The sequence below is a fragment of the Daphnia carinata genome, chromosome 6 (genome assembly GCF_022539665.2).
Source record: "Daphnia carinata strain CSIRO-1 chromosome 6, CSIRO_AGI_Dcar_HiC_V3, whole genome shotgun sequence".
Taxonomy (NCBI): Eukaryota; Metazoa; Arthropoda; class Branchiopoda; order Diplostraca; family Daphniidae; genus Daphnia; species Daphnia carinata.
In genome coordinates this window covers 4,736,948-4,752,956 of record NC_081336.1, presented here as the reverse complement: position 1 = coordinate 4,752,956, position 16,009 = coordinate 4,736,948, and the positions used below count along the sequence as shown (strand labels likewise).

Here is a 16,009-nt window from a genome sequence, read left to right as displayed (position 1 = left end):
ACTCTGAAAGGTTTCGGAAGCATTCCGAAAATCATTATTGGGGAATCGCATTGTCATAGAATGCGATGAAAATTACCAGGCGAGTTGAAAAAGAAAAAAAAAGAAAAAAAAGAACAACAACAAAAACTTCAAAAGAAAAAAAAAAACCTCTCAAGTTTTTTATGATAGTAATATAAACAAAACAGAGGTAAATATCTCACATTATTTTTGTTTATAGCAACACGCATTCACAAAAAAAAGTAATCCATTTTTCTAAAGACACAAAAAATACCAAATTGCGAAAACGTGAAAGTGCACTGAATCCTTCAGCTGTTTGGTGCTTTCAAATAATAAGAGCCAAGCAGCTGAATTGTTAAGTTTTCCTCTTTTTTTATCCAATATTATTATTATCACATTTAATACCACTATTTTTACATTCAACTATCTGGCGTGAAAGAGGAAGAAAAACTATATCTAAAGATGACGAGGCCTACAACGTCAAACTTCTATTTTAGGGCGGTGTATTTGATCTCGTTTTACAATGCGCAGCTACGATTTTCTAATTTAAAGGTTTTTGGCTTCCACTGATAGGAATTAACTAAGGCTCTTCTAATTTCGTTGAAATTGTTAGGCTACAATGGCAAACTCATTTGCGGTTGGCTTTGTTGTGCATCATCGTACATGAAATTTAAACTTGTTTAGCGAACCTACAAAATTAGCAGGATATCCAAAGACACTTGGCAAGTTCTGAGTAATCATGAATCGAGAAAACTATCTTATGGAAGCAGGTTCCGAAGCTGACACACATCAAGTAAAGACGAAAATTCATTACCGAGTGTATCAAAAAGGTTGTCATATCCATTAATACATGTGTCTAATTTCGCTGAGGATGTAACGATGAGTACTGACCATGACGCCAACACATTGACAAATAAACGTTGTACAATCTTGTATGAAAGAACAACTACATACTGACGGGAGCAAGAGAAATATTGGGGAGGAATGTTATTAGGGAAAAAGAATAGAAAGACAATGGAGGGATTATCTCACATGCAGGACTATTTTTTTTTTAATAGTCTAACAGTCATCAAAGGTCCAGATATAACGAGAGAACTTGGGTAATTATTGAAAACTGGGGAAGCGCGTATCCAGAACCAGATTTGTCTTGATGGTTTGATTAAGAAACATTTAGGCAGTAATTAGCTAGCCGCCGCCCATTGCGAAGGATGTTCGGATCCCTTCAGGTCCACAAACAGGAAATGAAAGCTTCCTTTCACGCATAAGGACTCGCGCGAGAAATGATTGGAAACGCATCATGGCGAGAGTTGGTAAACACCATCTGCAGAGAGTCTCATCTGAAGATACAGAGTGGCACTTGGAGGCAAAAGGAAGGTAATAAACGAGACCATGACGCACGCATGTTTCAATGCTGAGACCGTAACTTCCACTTGAGGACGAAAAACGCGATCAATCGTAATACGACAAAAAAACCGAAAGTACGACCAAATCAACCCAATAGAGAGAATGGCGGACATCAAATTCTTCGAGAAACTTTTCTGGCGATCTGTAGTGGCAGTACGCTTCAGAACAATGCATGTTGGGTCGATTGAATCCATAGATTGACAACATCGTTCCTTCAAAGCCGTATCTCACGTAGGCAACGTAAGACAGCCATCTTAAATACGGCGGGATCGTGTCCAACGTTACAAAGAATCCCGAAAACAATAAAATGGGAATAGTGGTGACGGGCCCGAGGAACACAGCTGCCTACAAAACGGATGCACAAAGTACGTAAGATATTGTTAATATCGAAACAATTGGCATTTGTCGTAGATCTGGAAAAACGTGTTCCAACATACTTGAAGATCCATAGCAGCTCCTATGACGAGGCCGAGACTTTGAGCTACCAAACTAGTCATGACACTCATCGTTAAAAACATAAAAAACCGCATCGGTTCACAAGGTTGGTCCGACATGAAGTAGACGATGACTACGTAGAGTGTTGGAAATATAATCTAATTACCAAAATTCAAAAAGAATAATTAAATATAAAAAAGCTAGCAGGACTAACATAACGTTGTTTCATGTCATGCACGTACCTGAAATGGAAGATCTGCCACTGTTTTGGCGAGATAATATGCTTTTAGGGAATACCAATAATTCAAATGCTCTCTCATTAGGACTGCCATTTCCATTGGGACTGTAAAATTCAACAGACAGATTCCTCATTATGATTACCAATTGCATTGGTACCCCAAACGTGATGCTTGATGTAATACGTACAAGTAAGAACCGTCGGCATCATGGCAGTAAACATGAGGAAAAGTTGTCCGAAAAACAAGGAACCTGAATTGCTGAACGCTTTCGACGCTTCATTACCGATGCCGTAATACAACATGCCAATAATAAGGCCGACGATCAGGTGAGAAGCGACCCTTAATCCGGTTAGTGTCTAAAAGAATCAAGCAAATCATGAAGTGAAATGAAACGAAACAAAAAATGCATAGGAAGAAATCAACAGAAAGCAACACGTACTTGGTCTCGCATAATGCATATAAAAGTCCTGCGAAGAAGGATTAAAAATTGCGCCCAACATGACGTGGGAAATGTGGAGCAACGCGACGGTAAGTTGTCGTCCGAATCAAGTAGGCAATCTGTCGCACGAGCAACATTGTCACACGCAGGAAGTCCAATAGAAACGGTGACATGCGTCTTTGTCCCAGACACATCTGAAAAATAAATAAATAAATAAAATTCAGCTGGAGTAATCTCTTCCTCATTAAGACAACTCTTTCGTAATAATCAGTGTTCTGGAAGTGTGCTTACCAACATAAGAGTCGACGGCCTTCGCTTCATCGGTTGGCGATGGTGGAGATTTATGATTGACGTCTTGGTTCCAATTGTTACATTTACCACTCAGCACGGCCACCACTAGTTTAGATATCCTTTTGGACGAAAGAAAATAATTACTTAAACACGTCATGTTCGTTATGTCGATCTTTGTTTACAGTACCCATTGTCACCATACTCTCCATTGGCGATTTCTATCACTATAATTTTCATAGTGAAAAAAAAAATATAGATCTTAGATTAAATGACATTCGAGAGAGAAACTCTTCAATTTAATAGGCTTAATAATTGACATTTTGTTCGAATTTAAAGGAGAAACATTCATTACCGAAATCAGCGGGGTTGTGGTAACTGGGGCAATCTAGTCCTAGAGACGATAAAAACTGCACCAGTCCTCCAGTTATGCCTCTATAGATGCACTGTCCTTCGGCTAACAGATAAAGTCGATCAAATTTCTCGAACAGCCTAGCACTTGGTTGATGAATCGTGCAAATGATTGTTCGCCCTCCTAAAAAATAAACGACGATTATTTTGTATTGAGTTCGTTTTCGAAGTAACGTTGACGAAATGTCCTTTGTCTCCCTTTGGTTTACCATTGGCAGCCAAAAGCCTTACCTTGAGCAAGTTGCTTAAGCAGCAGAATGCACTGCATGCAGGAAGAGCTATCCAACCCGCTTTTGTATCAAAACGTGAAAGAATAAATATATGCAAATTCGTTAATTCACAATGTTCGTGCGCTACACAGTTGATTCGGCCGTACCTAGTAGGTTCGTCGAAAAACATCACGGGAGGATTGTTGACCAATTCTTGAGCAATAGCCAAGCGTTTGCGCTGCCCGCCCGATAGGTTCAATGTTCGGGTGTTTTCGCAATCTTTCAGTCCCATTGTTTCTAGAATTTCGTAAACCTGACAGCATTCATCATGCAGAGCATTGGGACGTTTAGTAGCTGATTAACCAAATTCATACAGATGTTTGATCATCTTACCACCAACTGTTTTTCCGCGTGCGTGATTCGGTCAGCCAGTTTAAGATTTGCCGAGCACATCATCGCTTCCATCACCGTCAAGTGAGGACACAATTCATCATGCTGCATAATGTAACAAGACATTTTTCTAAATATTCGTGGATCGCGCTCAACGCCATTTACCAGTACTTCACCCGTCATATTTGAGCCCCTTTAGAAAATTGGAGAAAAATGATTTATGTGTTGTCACTGTCAAAAGCAAAATATAAATAACTGTCATATACTTGAATCCAGCCAAGATATTCATCAGGGTGCTTTTCCCTGCACCTGAAACAAACCAGAATGATCCACGTTAGGAATAAAAATAAAATAGAATTATTAATTTTATTATAACAAAATTTACCTGATGGCCCCATAATTGCCGTTAGCTCACCAGAATTGAATTTCCCACTGATCGATTTCAACAAGGTTTTGTATCCTTAAACAAAATTTTTAATGAGCTCGATTTAATCGGCGATGACGTTACTGGTAGTTTTACATTAAATTCCATATACACACACACGCAGAATAATAAGTTATAAATCAATCAAAATTGGGTATTCACCTTTGCGCCTACCCTCCGAAACTGAATACGAAACATCGTTGAATTCGATATTGACGGCTTTCCTGCGAACAAGATGAGTGAGGGCAGCCCGCTTGGCAGAGTTGTTAGGTACTTTCTTCATAACGACGCCCCTGGGGTGGAGGGGGAGAAAGATAATTTGGGTGAGAGCCGTCAAAGCTGTAATTTCTCTACGTGTGTCCGTATGTATATATTTTTAACTTACAGGGGAGCTGATGCTGCAGGGTGATGCAAGGTAACGTGGCCAGATGTCAGATGCGCCACGGCAGAACAATTCGAAATCTTTGTCACGCAGTCTTCGTTCACCGAAAAGTTTTTCTTCTTTGTCAAGCCAGCCATTCTTTGTGAAGAGTGCCTGTGAAATTTAGGCTCACTTTTTCTTAATTTCTCCGTAAGCTTTCACCAGCGACGGCCGACAACAGTTTCCTGCTCACAGCTGTAAAGGCACAATACCATCAAGAATACGCTTTCCACACATGCACACACACACGAATAAGCAGTTTTGTAATAGACTGCTTTCATTTGTTTCAACAAAAAAAAAGGGTTTTAAATGAGAGGAATTTGCGAGCTAGCCTGGCTCTTGCCAGAGTTATCTGAAAAGTAAAGATTAAGCCTATCGTATAACAATTAGCCAACTTTCTTTCTCCGAATTGATGCTGACCGCAAGCAACTGGAACACTTTCTATTACATTTTTCCCTCAAGATAATTCGACCTCCAGAGGTATTTTTGTTATTTTTTGTTGTAAAAAAAAAATACAAATCGATAAAATAAACATGGGCGAGTTGGCAAAAAGTGATGCACCAGTTTCGCCATTGCTTCGAAATCCGCAGAGGCTTTTTACCTGAGTGCCGCAAGGTTTCACTGCCGCTTTTGTTTGCGCACTGTTTGTATTTTTTTTTTCCTCGATAAAAGAAGTCAAAAGAACGAAACAAATATCAGATTCCTGTTCGTTTCTACGGTGCTTTATTCGGTAGTAAAAGTTGGAAGCCCACAAGCACACAATTGGCGAGTGTGACTGTTTTCACGAGCTAGATTGGCAAGTTTTGATTTAGAGGTTAAATCACTCAATGTGAAACTTTCTTACCGTAAATTAAGCTTTGATAAACAAGCTTCCGTCGAGGACGAGCATTCACACTTAAGAGACGTTAGAAATCAAGGACGAATTGGGGCTAGGGAGAGAAATCTCAGACCTGAACAGGGAAGTGGGAGAGGGCTAACATGGCGAGTATTCTTTGTTTGAAGAAATTAACCACGTTCGAAAAATAAGACTGAAATTGAAGGTTAGCACAAAGCAGTTCTAAGGAATTTCTTCGCACTCCTGTTCAGATGATGGTAGCCTCACGAATAACCAACAAACTCCAGCTGACAGGGGATTTCAACAAAAGCTTCCAGGGAAGGGGAGGAGCGAAATAGGGAGTTCTTTGTGACGTAGACTTCACCCAGCTCCGGTACACGCGCACTCAATGTCCCTAGAGTTCTTGTTGGCCATTCCTCTCCCCTTTCTCTGTACTTTCATTCCTTTTTTTCCTCAAATATTTTTACTTTCAAATAGAAATCAGTGAAAAAAATGACCTACCTACACATGTTAATGTTGCTAATACCTCTGGCATGTTAATCAGTATCGTTTTACCGTTCGACCTTGCGTTTGTTTCGTTTGATAATTTTATTTCTTTTGTTTTTACTAGTGGTTTTATTCATTTTTTTTCTACATTTGAATGTGTAGTTTGTGGCACATTTGTGAAACTTGTTTTGTGACGTATGACTGTTTCATCATTTTTTTCCCAATAAAACGCCAGATGACGAAGGAGTTGGGGTGTTCAGTTCTATTAAATTTATTACGTGAAGAAACAACTTTCTGCTTACCATCTGCTCATTTAGATTTAAAAGTAGCTTTGAACCAGGGTGTACGTTGTTGGGGGAATCTCCAGCTGTAGTATATGTACCACAGGTTCTGGCTAGAAGCGACGCGTCGGTGCATGTGTACCTGACTCCAAGGGCAGTTGCACCCACAGTCGTTTTCCTGTACTTCATTGTAAACAGTAGCACGTGTTTATTCTGAATCAAAAAGGTTGGCAATATCGATTCGGAATACCCCCCCATGTCATCACGATTGGAACGTCAATTTGGAAACTTCTAGACGTAAGTAAAATTGCCTATTACGTAATGCACATGTAGTTACTTTCAGAAATGCAAATTGACATGCGGTCATACTTACTTTTATTGGGAAACCTTAATCTGAATAAAATAAATACAAATATTATTGATATTGAGAATGATAGACATATGCTAATTGATTTTAACTATTGGGAACTAGATTTTGCTATCTGCTTACGGTCAGAAAAATCAAGTTATTTTTTCATTTCAAATTCTTTTAAACACGTCAACGGAGGAGTGGCCTCATTAAAATTGAACCATTATACGTTAACCGAGAATATCTTACCAAGTTTAAATTTTAATCCCAAGTAGAAATTTCAACCCGGATTCGTGTTTTACACAATCATTGTAGTCTTTCAACAACGAGATCATTTGCTTGATTCACGCGGTGATTCAACATTCAGTGCAGCTGCACCGGATAACCTCAAACCCTCTCCTTTCACCCACACGCTGAACCGTACCCACATTAAATAAGGAAATACTGTCTATTTATTATGCATACTACGCCCTATGTGCACGATTATTGCTTGATTCCTTTGTGAAGTCGTGATAAAGGGTCAAGCTACAGTTAAGTATTTGTTTTCGCATCTTCTGCTCTTGTTTGTCATTTAAAACAAGCCGTAGCGAGCAATCGATATAAGCGCTATTGATTATATCGCCATTCTTGGTAGTTAAGAAAAAAAAAAGGTAAGCGAAGCAAAAACTTGAGCTAGAGCTACAATGTAACTTACCTTGTCAGGGGTGGATCAATCTAAAATCAATATGAACATACAGTAGATTCATTTGTTTCATGCGCCATTGACCTGTGTTACACAAGCCATGAGTTCCAGTTAAAAACACAAGATGAGATGACGTATAATGCAATCGCGTCGCGCAATTGTACCTTGATTTTGCTCAGGCGAATAAAATATGCGAGCTTGTAGCGTAGCTACAACTAGACACCGAAAAGGATTTACTTTGAAAAAATCGACAACTATATTATAGCAAACTATTAATCTTCCAGTTAAGCTTGGAGCAGTATGTTCTGTGGGGGACACCGGATATTCATGGCGATGTCTCCTTGAGTGTTGACATCCGAAAATTGCCCTTGATTTTTTTTTTTTTAGATCGATCCATGTCGTCAATGACAAAAGATGGTTTCGTCCATAAATCGCCAACGGCTAGTAGGATAGTGTTAAGGGTTTCGATTCTTAATTCTTAATGTAGCGTTAGAACGTGTTTGTTCATGCCTTTCATTAAGAAGGAAGTAAGTGGCTAAATACTAGACGAAGGATTTCACCAAAAGTTCTTAAAAGAATACCACGGTCTCCGCGTACCACGATATCCGCAAAATCCAAAAACAGCACCACGCCCAGACTTGTCATTGGGCCTTCTAGTTGGTCACGTGACCCATGGAGCAGTATGTACTGTATGTCGTCATAGAATCTTCGACATTTTAAAGTCAAGTTCCTCCTTCTTCACACAACGTCACAGAGCATCACTCTTCTATCAATAGGTTGGCAATGTGCTTGGACGAACTGTAAAATTTTTTTTTTATCGAGTGTCATATATAAATGAATTTTGCACGTCAATTTTTTCTGGCTTTTCATTTTTTGTAACCATTAACGTAAAATTTTTCTAAAGACTGTTTGGGTTCGGCCTTGCGTAGATTGGGGAGCTTTTTCATCGATCCGGAGCGAAAATTGCGGTGCTCGGTGCGGGGGATGCGGTGCACGATGCCACGACGAATTCAATAAGAATCAATTCCCTTTTTACAACATGGTCTCAGTACATATGTACTAAGTAGTACATAGTTGCAGATGCACTTTTTCTTATGGGGTAAATGACAAACGCGCAGGGCGTTAGTCAATTGTTTTTTTTTTTTTTAATATTGTCTGCTTGGAGTTTTTCCACGCGGAAGTCGCGATAAAACGTGGTTTTCTACGCGGATATGTGGAAAAAGAACCCTAAAATTGTAAATTAAATGAGAACCCATGAAATAAATTTGTTTAAATTATCTTACTTAATTTTTAATACAAGACGGAATGTTGAAATTTTCTAGACACAAACAAAATGTAAATATGTACTTATAATTAAATATTTTTACACTTATTTACACTTTTTAAAATTTGAACTTGGCGCGGTAAAAAAATGGCCGCCATAATGGTTTATCAAAAACAACTTTTTCAAACGTAATTTTTGGGGTTAAATATAGCAGCTTAAAAGTAAACGTTTAGAATAACTTGTTCCTGGAATCACCAGGAACAAAAATATTATAATGGTTTCCTGTTTTGACGAAGATTAAGCATCAAACAATCAATGCAAAGTTTCGTCTTTTTCACACACCCTCTCCCCTTTCTAAAATCATGAAATTCTTTAATAATTATTTATGAAGAAACTAAACAGTTAAAATTGACAAATTTTGCATCAATCGATAGCTCTTATCAAGAGCTATCTAATTCTATGAAATTTATGTTAAATTTTCAGAAAAGGAAAGAGTTTAAGTGTAACATCTATTTTTTTATTTTTATCGGTTGCGTCCATTAGAACCTTAGATCGAAAAAAACAAAAACACATTTTGCGCTTAAAATTTTTTCGATTTGAAAATATTGATTACAATTACCTAAAAATGGATAGCCCTTACCAAGGGCTATCGATTTATATTATATTTATATTATTTATGTATTAAATCAGCGAATATCATAATTAATTTTGCTGACAAATAATTAAAAAATTGTTTCTCTTATATTCCTTTATTTCAATTACTATAACTATTGTACATACATATAATAGTAATATATATATTATAATTGTATGTATAAATATATAAATATAATTGTACGTATGTATAAATATATATGTATAATTTGTAATATACTGTATATATGTGTATTTATTATATTGTAGTATTTATGTACATTATCATAATATTGTAAATATAAATTTATATAAACCTAATTCATGTTATTCGCTTCGAAAAAAATTAAGACATGCGCTACACGCATTTTTGTTTAACTAGTTTAACTTTAACGGTTTAACCATTAAAGCAACCAAATCAAAGCCCTAGAGGCGACAACACACACTTTCCCCATAAAGAAAACTGTAGGCGCGATTATGTACTAAGTAGTACATATTGCCTCGCGACCAGCCTGCCTTTTTACTGTTCTCAATTACACAAAATATGGTACCTCATTTTCTCCTCCTTATATCCGTACTTCTCCCCTATTTCCAACAAAAAATTTTAACGTTTGGTTCTTTGATCTCGTGAGAGATTTATTTTTTCCTGTTTTCCTAGTTCATAATAACACAATTTTAATACTTAAACACATATATACGTATTACACAATAATTATCGAAAGTTTCTTGAGCGAGTAAGTTGATCTGTACTTTTATATTACGTTTTATCAGAGGTAGCATTGTTGGTTGCATCCTGTTTTTTTTTTTAAAACAAGGTTTACTATTACTAAATTAGCAATTTTCTTGTTACAACTAGGTATTACTAGGGTAATTTACCAAGTTTCGACTAGATTGAAACTGGAAACGATAGTTGCGAAAAAACTAGGTAGGCGAGACTGGGCCCATCTTAGACACTGTACTACTGTAGACAGTGCCCGAAAAAATATGCACAATGAAATAAAAAATTTTGCATTGACGCATACTTTGCGTAGTTGTATTCGGCAAAATGTGGTGAAATTAGGAAAAGCAGTGTAAAGTATTTCTTTAGGTATGTAAAGCAATAGAAAAATGTTGAAAATCCTTACCTCCCTCTTCATTTTTTGAAGTAGAATGTGAAGTTGGACATAGAGTATTCATATTCAGAATGTGAATCATCACTTTTTTCATCTTCAATTTCGATATCTGTTTCAATTTTAACGTACTTCATCACCAGTTCTATGAAAATGGGGATCATGTTCAAACGGTTGGACGAATGATAGTGCATTTGTCATGCCTTACACAACTTTGTGTGGTTGTAAAGAAAGGATAACATCAACTACTTTGTAAGTTATGAAACGGTTAATTTTCTTCGTATTCAATTCGCATTCCCAACAAGTCTGTGCAAAAAGCTGCAGACTACGCGTTTCCGTCTGAGAAATCCCTACGTGTTAATATGGCTACTTCGATGCTTCATAATTTCGGATTGTAGTAAACAGCAACAATCCTGAGATAAAACTTCGTCGAGGCTTGGTTGGCTCAAAATATCCCTTGTGACGAATAGTTTTTCATGTGTTTTAAAGTTGTACCGACATTCTTCTTCACTTTTTTCTTAATAAGCAACGACCCATTTAAAAGCGTTAGGAATTGACTACTTTCCATCATGCTCAGTGAACAAGAAATGCATGCAGCAAGTTCTGTTATATCTGTTCTGATAGTTTTGCACATTTGGAATTTTTCTGAATACAGATTCTTTTTATGCTTTTTTAAAAACATGCAATTAATAGGCTTATTGGGTTAAAAAAAGTCGGCTATTCCTGATTCTGATAGTTGGATTTTTTCATTCTATGACTCAGCTAAATTCTTTTGCTCAGATAGAAGGTCATTCATTTCTTATGTGTTGGTGCGTATTAGGTGAGGTCACATGTTAGTGGCATTTCTGCCTTTGTTAGAGTATTTGCAATTAACCTCTTTTCCATTTGACTTTTTCTTGAGAGTACAAAATGCTACAATATCTTTCCCCTGACCTTTCCAGCTAAAATATTGTCAAATGGTTTTCAAGCCCTGTTTTTTTTTTATTGAGACGAAGATGATCCGGAAACTTCAGATTCGTTTTCGAGATCTCTAGTGTCTTCAACGTCGTCATTGTCTATTAAACTGGAGGACCTTGATACGTACTCCTGCTATGACTAGGAGTGAAGGCTCATACTGTAGCTTCCACCTCGTCATTCCGAGAAGAAAGTCGCATAAGATTTTCTGCCATGGCGTTAGTAAACAAAGCCTGAAGAAATGAGGAAAGTCAAAATTGAACGTGAAACTTTGTCAAAGAAATCAAATTGGCAGCCAAGGCTCTAGAGTCAACTCACAGGCAGTTCTGAGTTAAGGCGCATTATGGCGCAAAAAATTCCGCTGAAATGAATTTTAATTAAAAAGAAAAATGTCTATAGTTGTGTGAATTAGGGTTTTTAATTCGCTTTAGCTGAAACTGAAAATTCATCTCTCCCTACTGGCTTTTCTTTCAGCTCAATGGAGGTCCATACCTCCAATTCTTCCACAGGAAAAAAAATCAATTTGTTTCAATGTCTTTCGAATGTATTCTTCGACAGAGGAAATTTAAAGTCAGTGAGTAAAGCACTGTTCCATGAGTATCACAATTACCAGTGATTGATAAACATCCAACCTACACGACTATGCAATTATGCTGTGTGTAGGATTATTATTATGCTTGGTAGCAGGAAACAGCAAAAAGTTTAACGTGTAGCTGACAGAGGCAGTGAAATTTTACGTTAACCATGATCATCAAACGCTTTCGTTTTAGACGAGCTAGGGATTCAAAGATATATTTTATGCAAGGAAAAGCAAAGAAACTTGCCTGTTTAAAAAAGTCGAAGCTTTTCCTGGATATAATGGTAGTCTGTACCATGACCAGACAACAAGGTTCCTCCCGTTTGTAGAAGCATTTTTGACTGGCGTTTTCCGACAAAAAAAAAGGCTCATTTTTTTCCCTGTAGAAGCCGTCGTTTTAGATGTGTCTCGGTGTCGTAACGAAATCATTCCTTGCGAAAAGCCGACTTATTAGACACGTTTCGGACAGCGAGTGCGCGCGCAAAAAAAAATCCAGATTCACCAAAATAAAATCCGCGTTTTTTAGGATCCACATCACGATTTTGCAATAACGGTTCTTTTTCTCAGAAAAAACCAGACGCGTTACCTAGAAGATCATTAATACAAAAAAATTTCATATCTGAACGTAATTCCCCAATTAAATTTTGTAGACCATCGTAGCCATCGTAAATCAATGGATGGTTTGTAAAGTTTCCATAGCTATGAAAACAAAAAGTAAGCTACGCTAGCAATATTGCACATTTAATAAATCCACTATTTAGCCACATGATGTGTGTTGAATTTCTGTAGAAAATAATATGCATTCTTTTAATACAGGGCGGTGCTGTTTGTTTATATAATCAGTTCTCTGTGTGGCCACCAACGAAAGTATGTACGGATAACTTATCAAATGTCGCTTTAAGTATACAACTAGTGTTACTTTATGTTTCTAATAGGATGGATCAATAAATTCATCTGTGACTATGCGTAATACAAATCCACCCAAAAGAACGCAAGCCACTATACTCGCTCCAGAAATGACAGATTTTAGTGCTCAAATAGAAAAGGCAGAGAAGGAGGTATTTGGCCATGAAAAGGCAATTCTTCCAATGTATTTATTTTTTATTTCTGTAATAAAGAGGTCTATACAGAGATAATTAATAACATAGTTTCAAGTTGAATCAAGTTCCATGTTTTTAATTTGATCGTCACGTACTGAATATGCAGTGCCTACTCTTAACGTCCATGTACTGCGCGTTTTGCAAAATTTTGTTAAAACAAAAACTCTTATGACGTTCGGTGAGATAAGCAGACATCCGTTCGCGCAACTGCGACACTAAAAATGAACATAAGACAACAAAAACTTTAGCTGTCATTAATCAAATGACAAACCGTAAAACAATTTTGGCAATTTTTGATTGAGAGGTTATGTTCACGACCATTCCGACATCGTTGTGACAAGATTTCTGTTGGAGCCACAAGATCTCCATGGAAGCTAAGAAGAGCCACGGGATTTACAAAATCGTCCCCAAAAAAGGTACCAATGCTAAATTAAAGTGTACCAACTGTGTTTTCTCAGGTTAGCCAAATCAGCGCCAAAGAAGATCAATGGGGATCACTGTGAGACCTTCAGGATCACCATGGAGCTTTAGGATTGTCGCGCGAGCTACAAAATTATCGCAAGAGTTACTAAATCATCACCAAAAAAGGCATAAGTGATAGGAAAAAAGAATACTAACCCTAATTTTTGTCCTTAATGTATTTAGATTGGTCAAAGAAACAGGGTGTGCTAAGAAGATCCACGCGAAAGCACAAAAATCGTCGCCAAAAACGTATAGTTGACATATTAAATAGTACCAGCTGTCTTTTTTCTGCCTTTTCTCAATTTAGGTTGATCAAAATCACAACCAAGAGGATCAAGGAGGATCGTCGTTGGAGCTATAAAATTTCAGCGTGAGCTTCAAGATTGTCGCCTGGAATATCCCGAGATTGCAGACTCAACAAATGAAAAAGGAATGAAGTTGGGACAGGTTAACAAGTCGTAGTCTGCATGCATAGCCTCGAGACACATGCAAATCAGCCTACGATACCATATTCAACGGCAAACGATGGGAGGCTCCTACAACAGCATCCGGTATACAGGTTAATTTCATTATTTTTCGGAAATTGTTTGATGCCTTGTCGAGTTTCGTTTTTTTTTTGTTTCATAATCGGACGCTAAATGGGACATCATCTTTTTTTCCACGGATGCGTGTCATCAGCAACTGGATCAGCTTTCGATTATCTTTCACACGGTGTTCCATCGGAGATTCGTACAGAACAACCTAGCCAGATTTACAGCGAGGGGACGTTTTATTTTGTGCCTTGTTGTTACTGATCAGCTATTAACGATCCATATCATGTATAATGAAAAGATAACCGTTGTTATCAAGAAAATTTTTTAACCCTTGATCACTTTCCGTTTTACAGCCGTTCCCAGTTGCGTATGTGCTGCTGACAAAAAAGACCTAAATACCTCTACAATTGCGAAATGCTAAGGATTTTGGAGCTAGCTGAGGCGGAATTTTCTTGCGATGGATTTGCAGTTGAAGTAATGATTTCGGTTTGCGAATAGGCCATCTCGTAGCATGGAAAGTCCATTTCAAACTGGAAGAAGACGTTGGTTCCATTGTTCACAGGTACCATAGTGCTTATTAAATTGCCTGACAAAATCCTGATTGCCGTATAAAATTATTTATGGTTGATTATTAATTGTTGTATTTGTAAAATAATTTTTTTTGTCTCGCTTTTTCAGGCTCTTTGGTAACCGAAAGATGGGGTAACAATTCTTTTTTTTACATTAGATAAGCAACGATGGAGTCTTAGAGTGGAGGAAGAACGTCTGAACACTTGAAAGCGCTGGTCAGAACACTGATCTCCTGCCTAAATCTAATTAAAGCTCTATTAAATCTATTCCATCTCCAACGACCACTGATTTCTTCAGAACAAATATGATAAACGCTTTCTATCGGAAGAAAGACGAACTTATTGAAACCTTGGCTAGACGTAAGCAAAATTAGATGTCGCTGTCCGTCCCTCCATCACTCTAAAATGAATCTAATTCATACCGAACGGTTTAACGGGTGAGCCCATCGTAACGAAAAATGGTCAGCCATACGAATCGTTATGTCCAAGTTAACACCGATTACGGCGTTACTGCTTGAAAAGTGCAAAAACATACAAGTTAAAACTGCCGATTCCTTTTAAAATTCGACATGCCATCTAACGGCGAAAATCTCAGACAAATGGGTTGAATTGTACGTATAAGGCACCTTTGATAGAACCCCTATCAAGAAATTTTGAGTACACAGAATATGAACCATTCTTACATGACCATGCTTATATCAATGACTAGTGGTAAGAACATGTTACCCTTAAAACGCTTTAGAAAGGAAGTGGCCATTATAGAGCCTTGGAACAGGAGAGAAGTAATATGAATCATGGAAATAGAAAAAAAAAAGATCTGATAGCCTAGGTTTTAATGGTAATGTCGCCCTCTTGAGTTAGTCCAACAGACAATAGAGAAGCTTGGGTTTTATTCCTTTTTCTACTCTTCCTCTTCCCACTCCAAACTTATAATTAATTTTAGAAATCATTTGAAACGACTGACAGAAATTTTCCTATTTCGTACCGTAATAAAGCTAATTTGTGGTACTTTCGGGTACTAGCGTCTTGTTTGTTTACATCAACTGAAAAGTCTACCAAATGTATTATTTGGGCCGTACAGGTAGGTTGGCTTATTCTGGTCTAAGAATCACGCTACTGCTTTCTCATTCGTAACGAAATGGAGAAACCCATCTACGTACGTGGTTCCAAATCACTTTGTACTTATTTTACCCCGTTTATCCTAAAATCAACCCGATTTTTATCAAGTTATAGGCACAAGACTGTTGAAATAAAAATCCATTGCACCCTTTATTTTAATTATTTATTTTATTTAATTTGTCGCTATTCTACTAGCAATATTTTTAGATGGTGATGGTTAGATCCGGTTTGCCTAGCAAAGCCGACCCAGCTTACACATCTTGGAAAATGGTGAATTCAGATTCTCTGTCGGCAACCATGTTTGGTGAACATCCGTGTGTAATCCGGGTTTAGGCGAACCGGAATCAAGCCCTAATCATTTCTGATGCTGCTGATTCTTACCTTTACTATTTTGAAAGT

General features: G+C 37.4%; 1 protein-coding gene across 1 annotated transcript; it reads right to left on the bottom strand.

Moving 5' to 3' along the window:
• Positions 1 to 911: 911 nt before the first annotated feature.
• LOC130689751 (ATP-binding cassette sub-family G member 1-like) lies at positions 912 to 5,772 on the bottom strand. The gene is given in 17 exon segments (XM_057512688.2): positions 912 to 1,473; positions 1,476 to 1,746; positions 1,839 to 1,994; positions 2,079 to 2,179; positions 2,263 to 2,431; positions 2,515 to 2,708; positions 2,806 to 2,924; positions 2,993 to 3,029; positions 3,158 to 3,337; positions 3,445 to 3,503; positions 3,590 to 3,735; positions 3,816 to 4,005; positions 4,079 to 4,121; positions 4,198 to 4,272; positions 4,399 to 4,529; positions 4,622 to 4,852; positions 5,502 to 5,772. Coding segments are annotated over 16 exon segments (2,076 nt in total). The 5' UTR covers positions 4,756 to 4,852; positions 5,502 to 5,772; the 3' UTR covers positions 912 to 1,402.
• Positions 5,773 to 16,009: the final 10,237 nt, after the last annotated feature.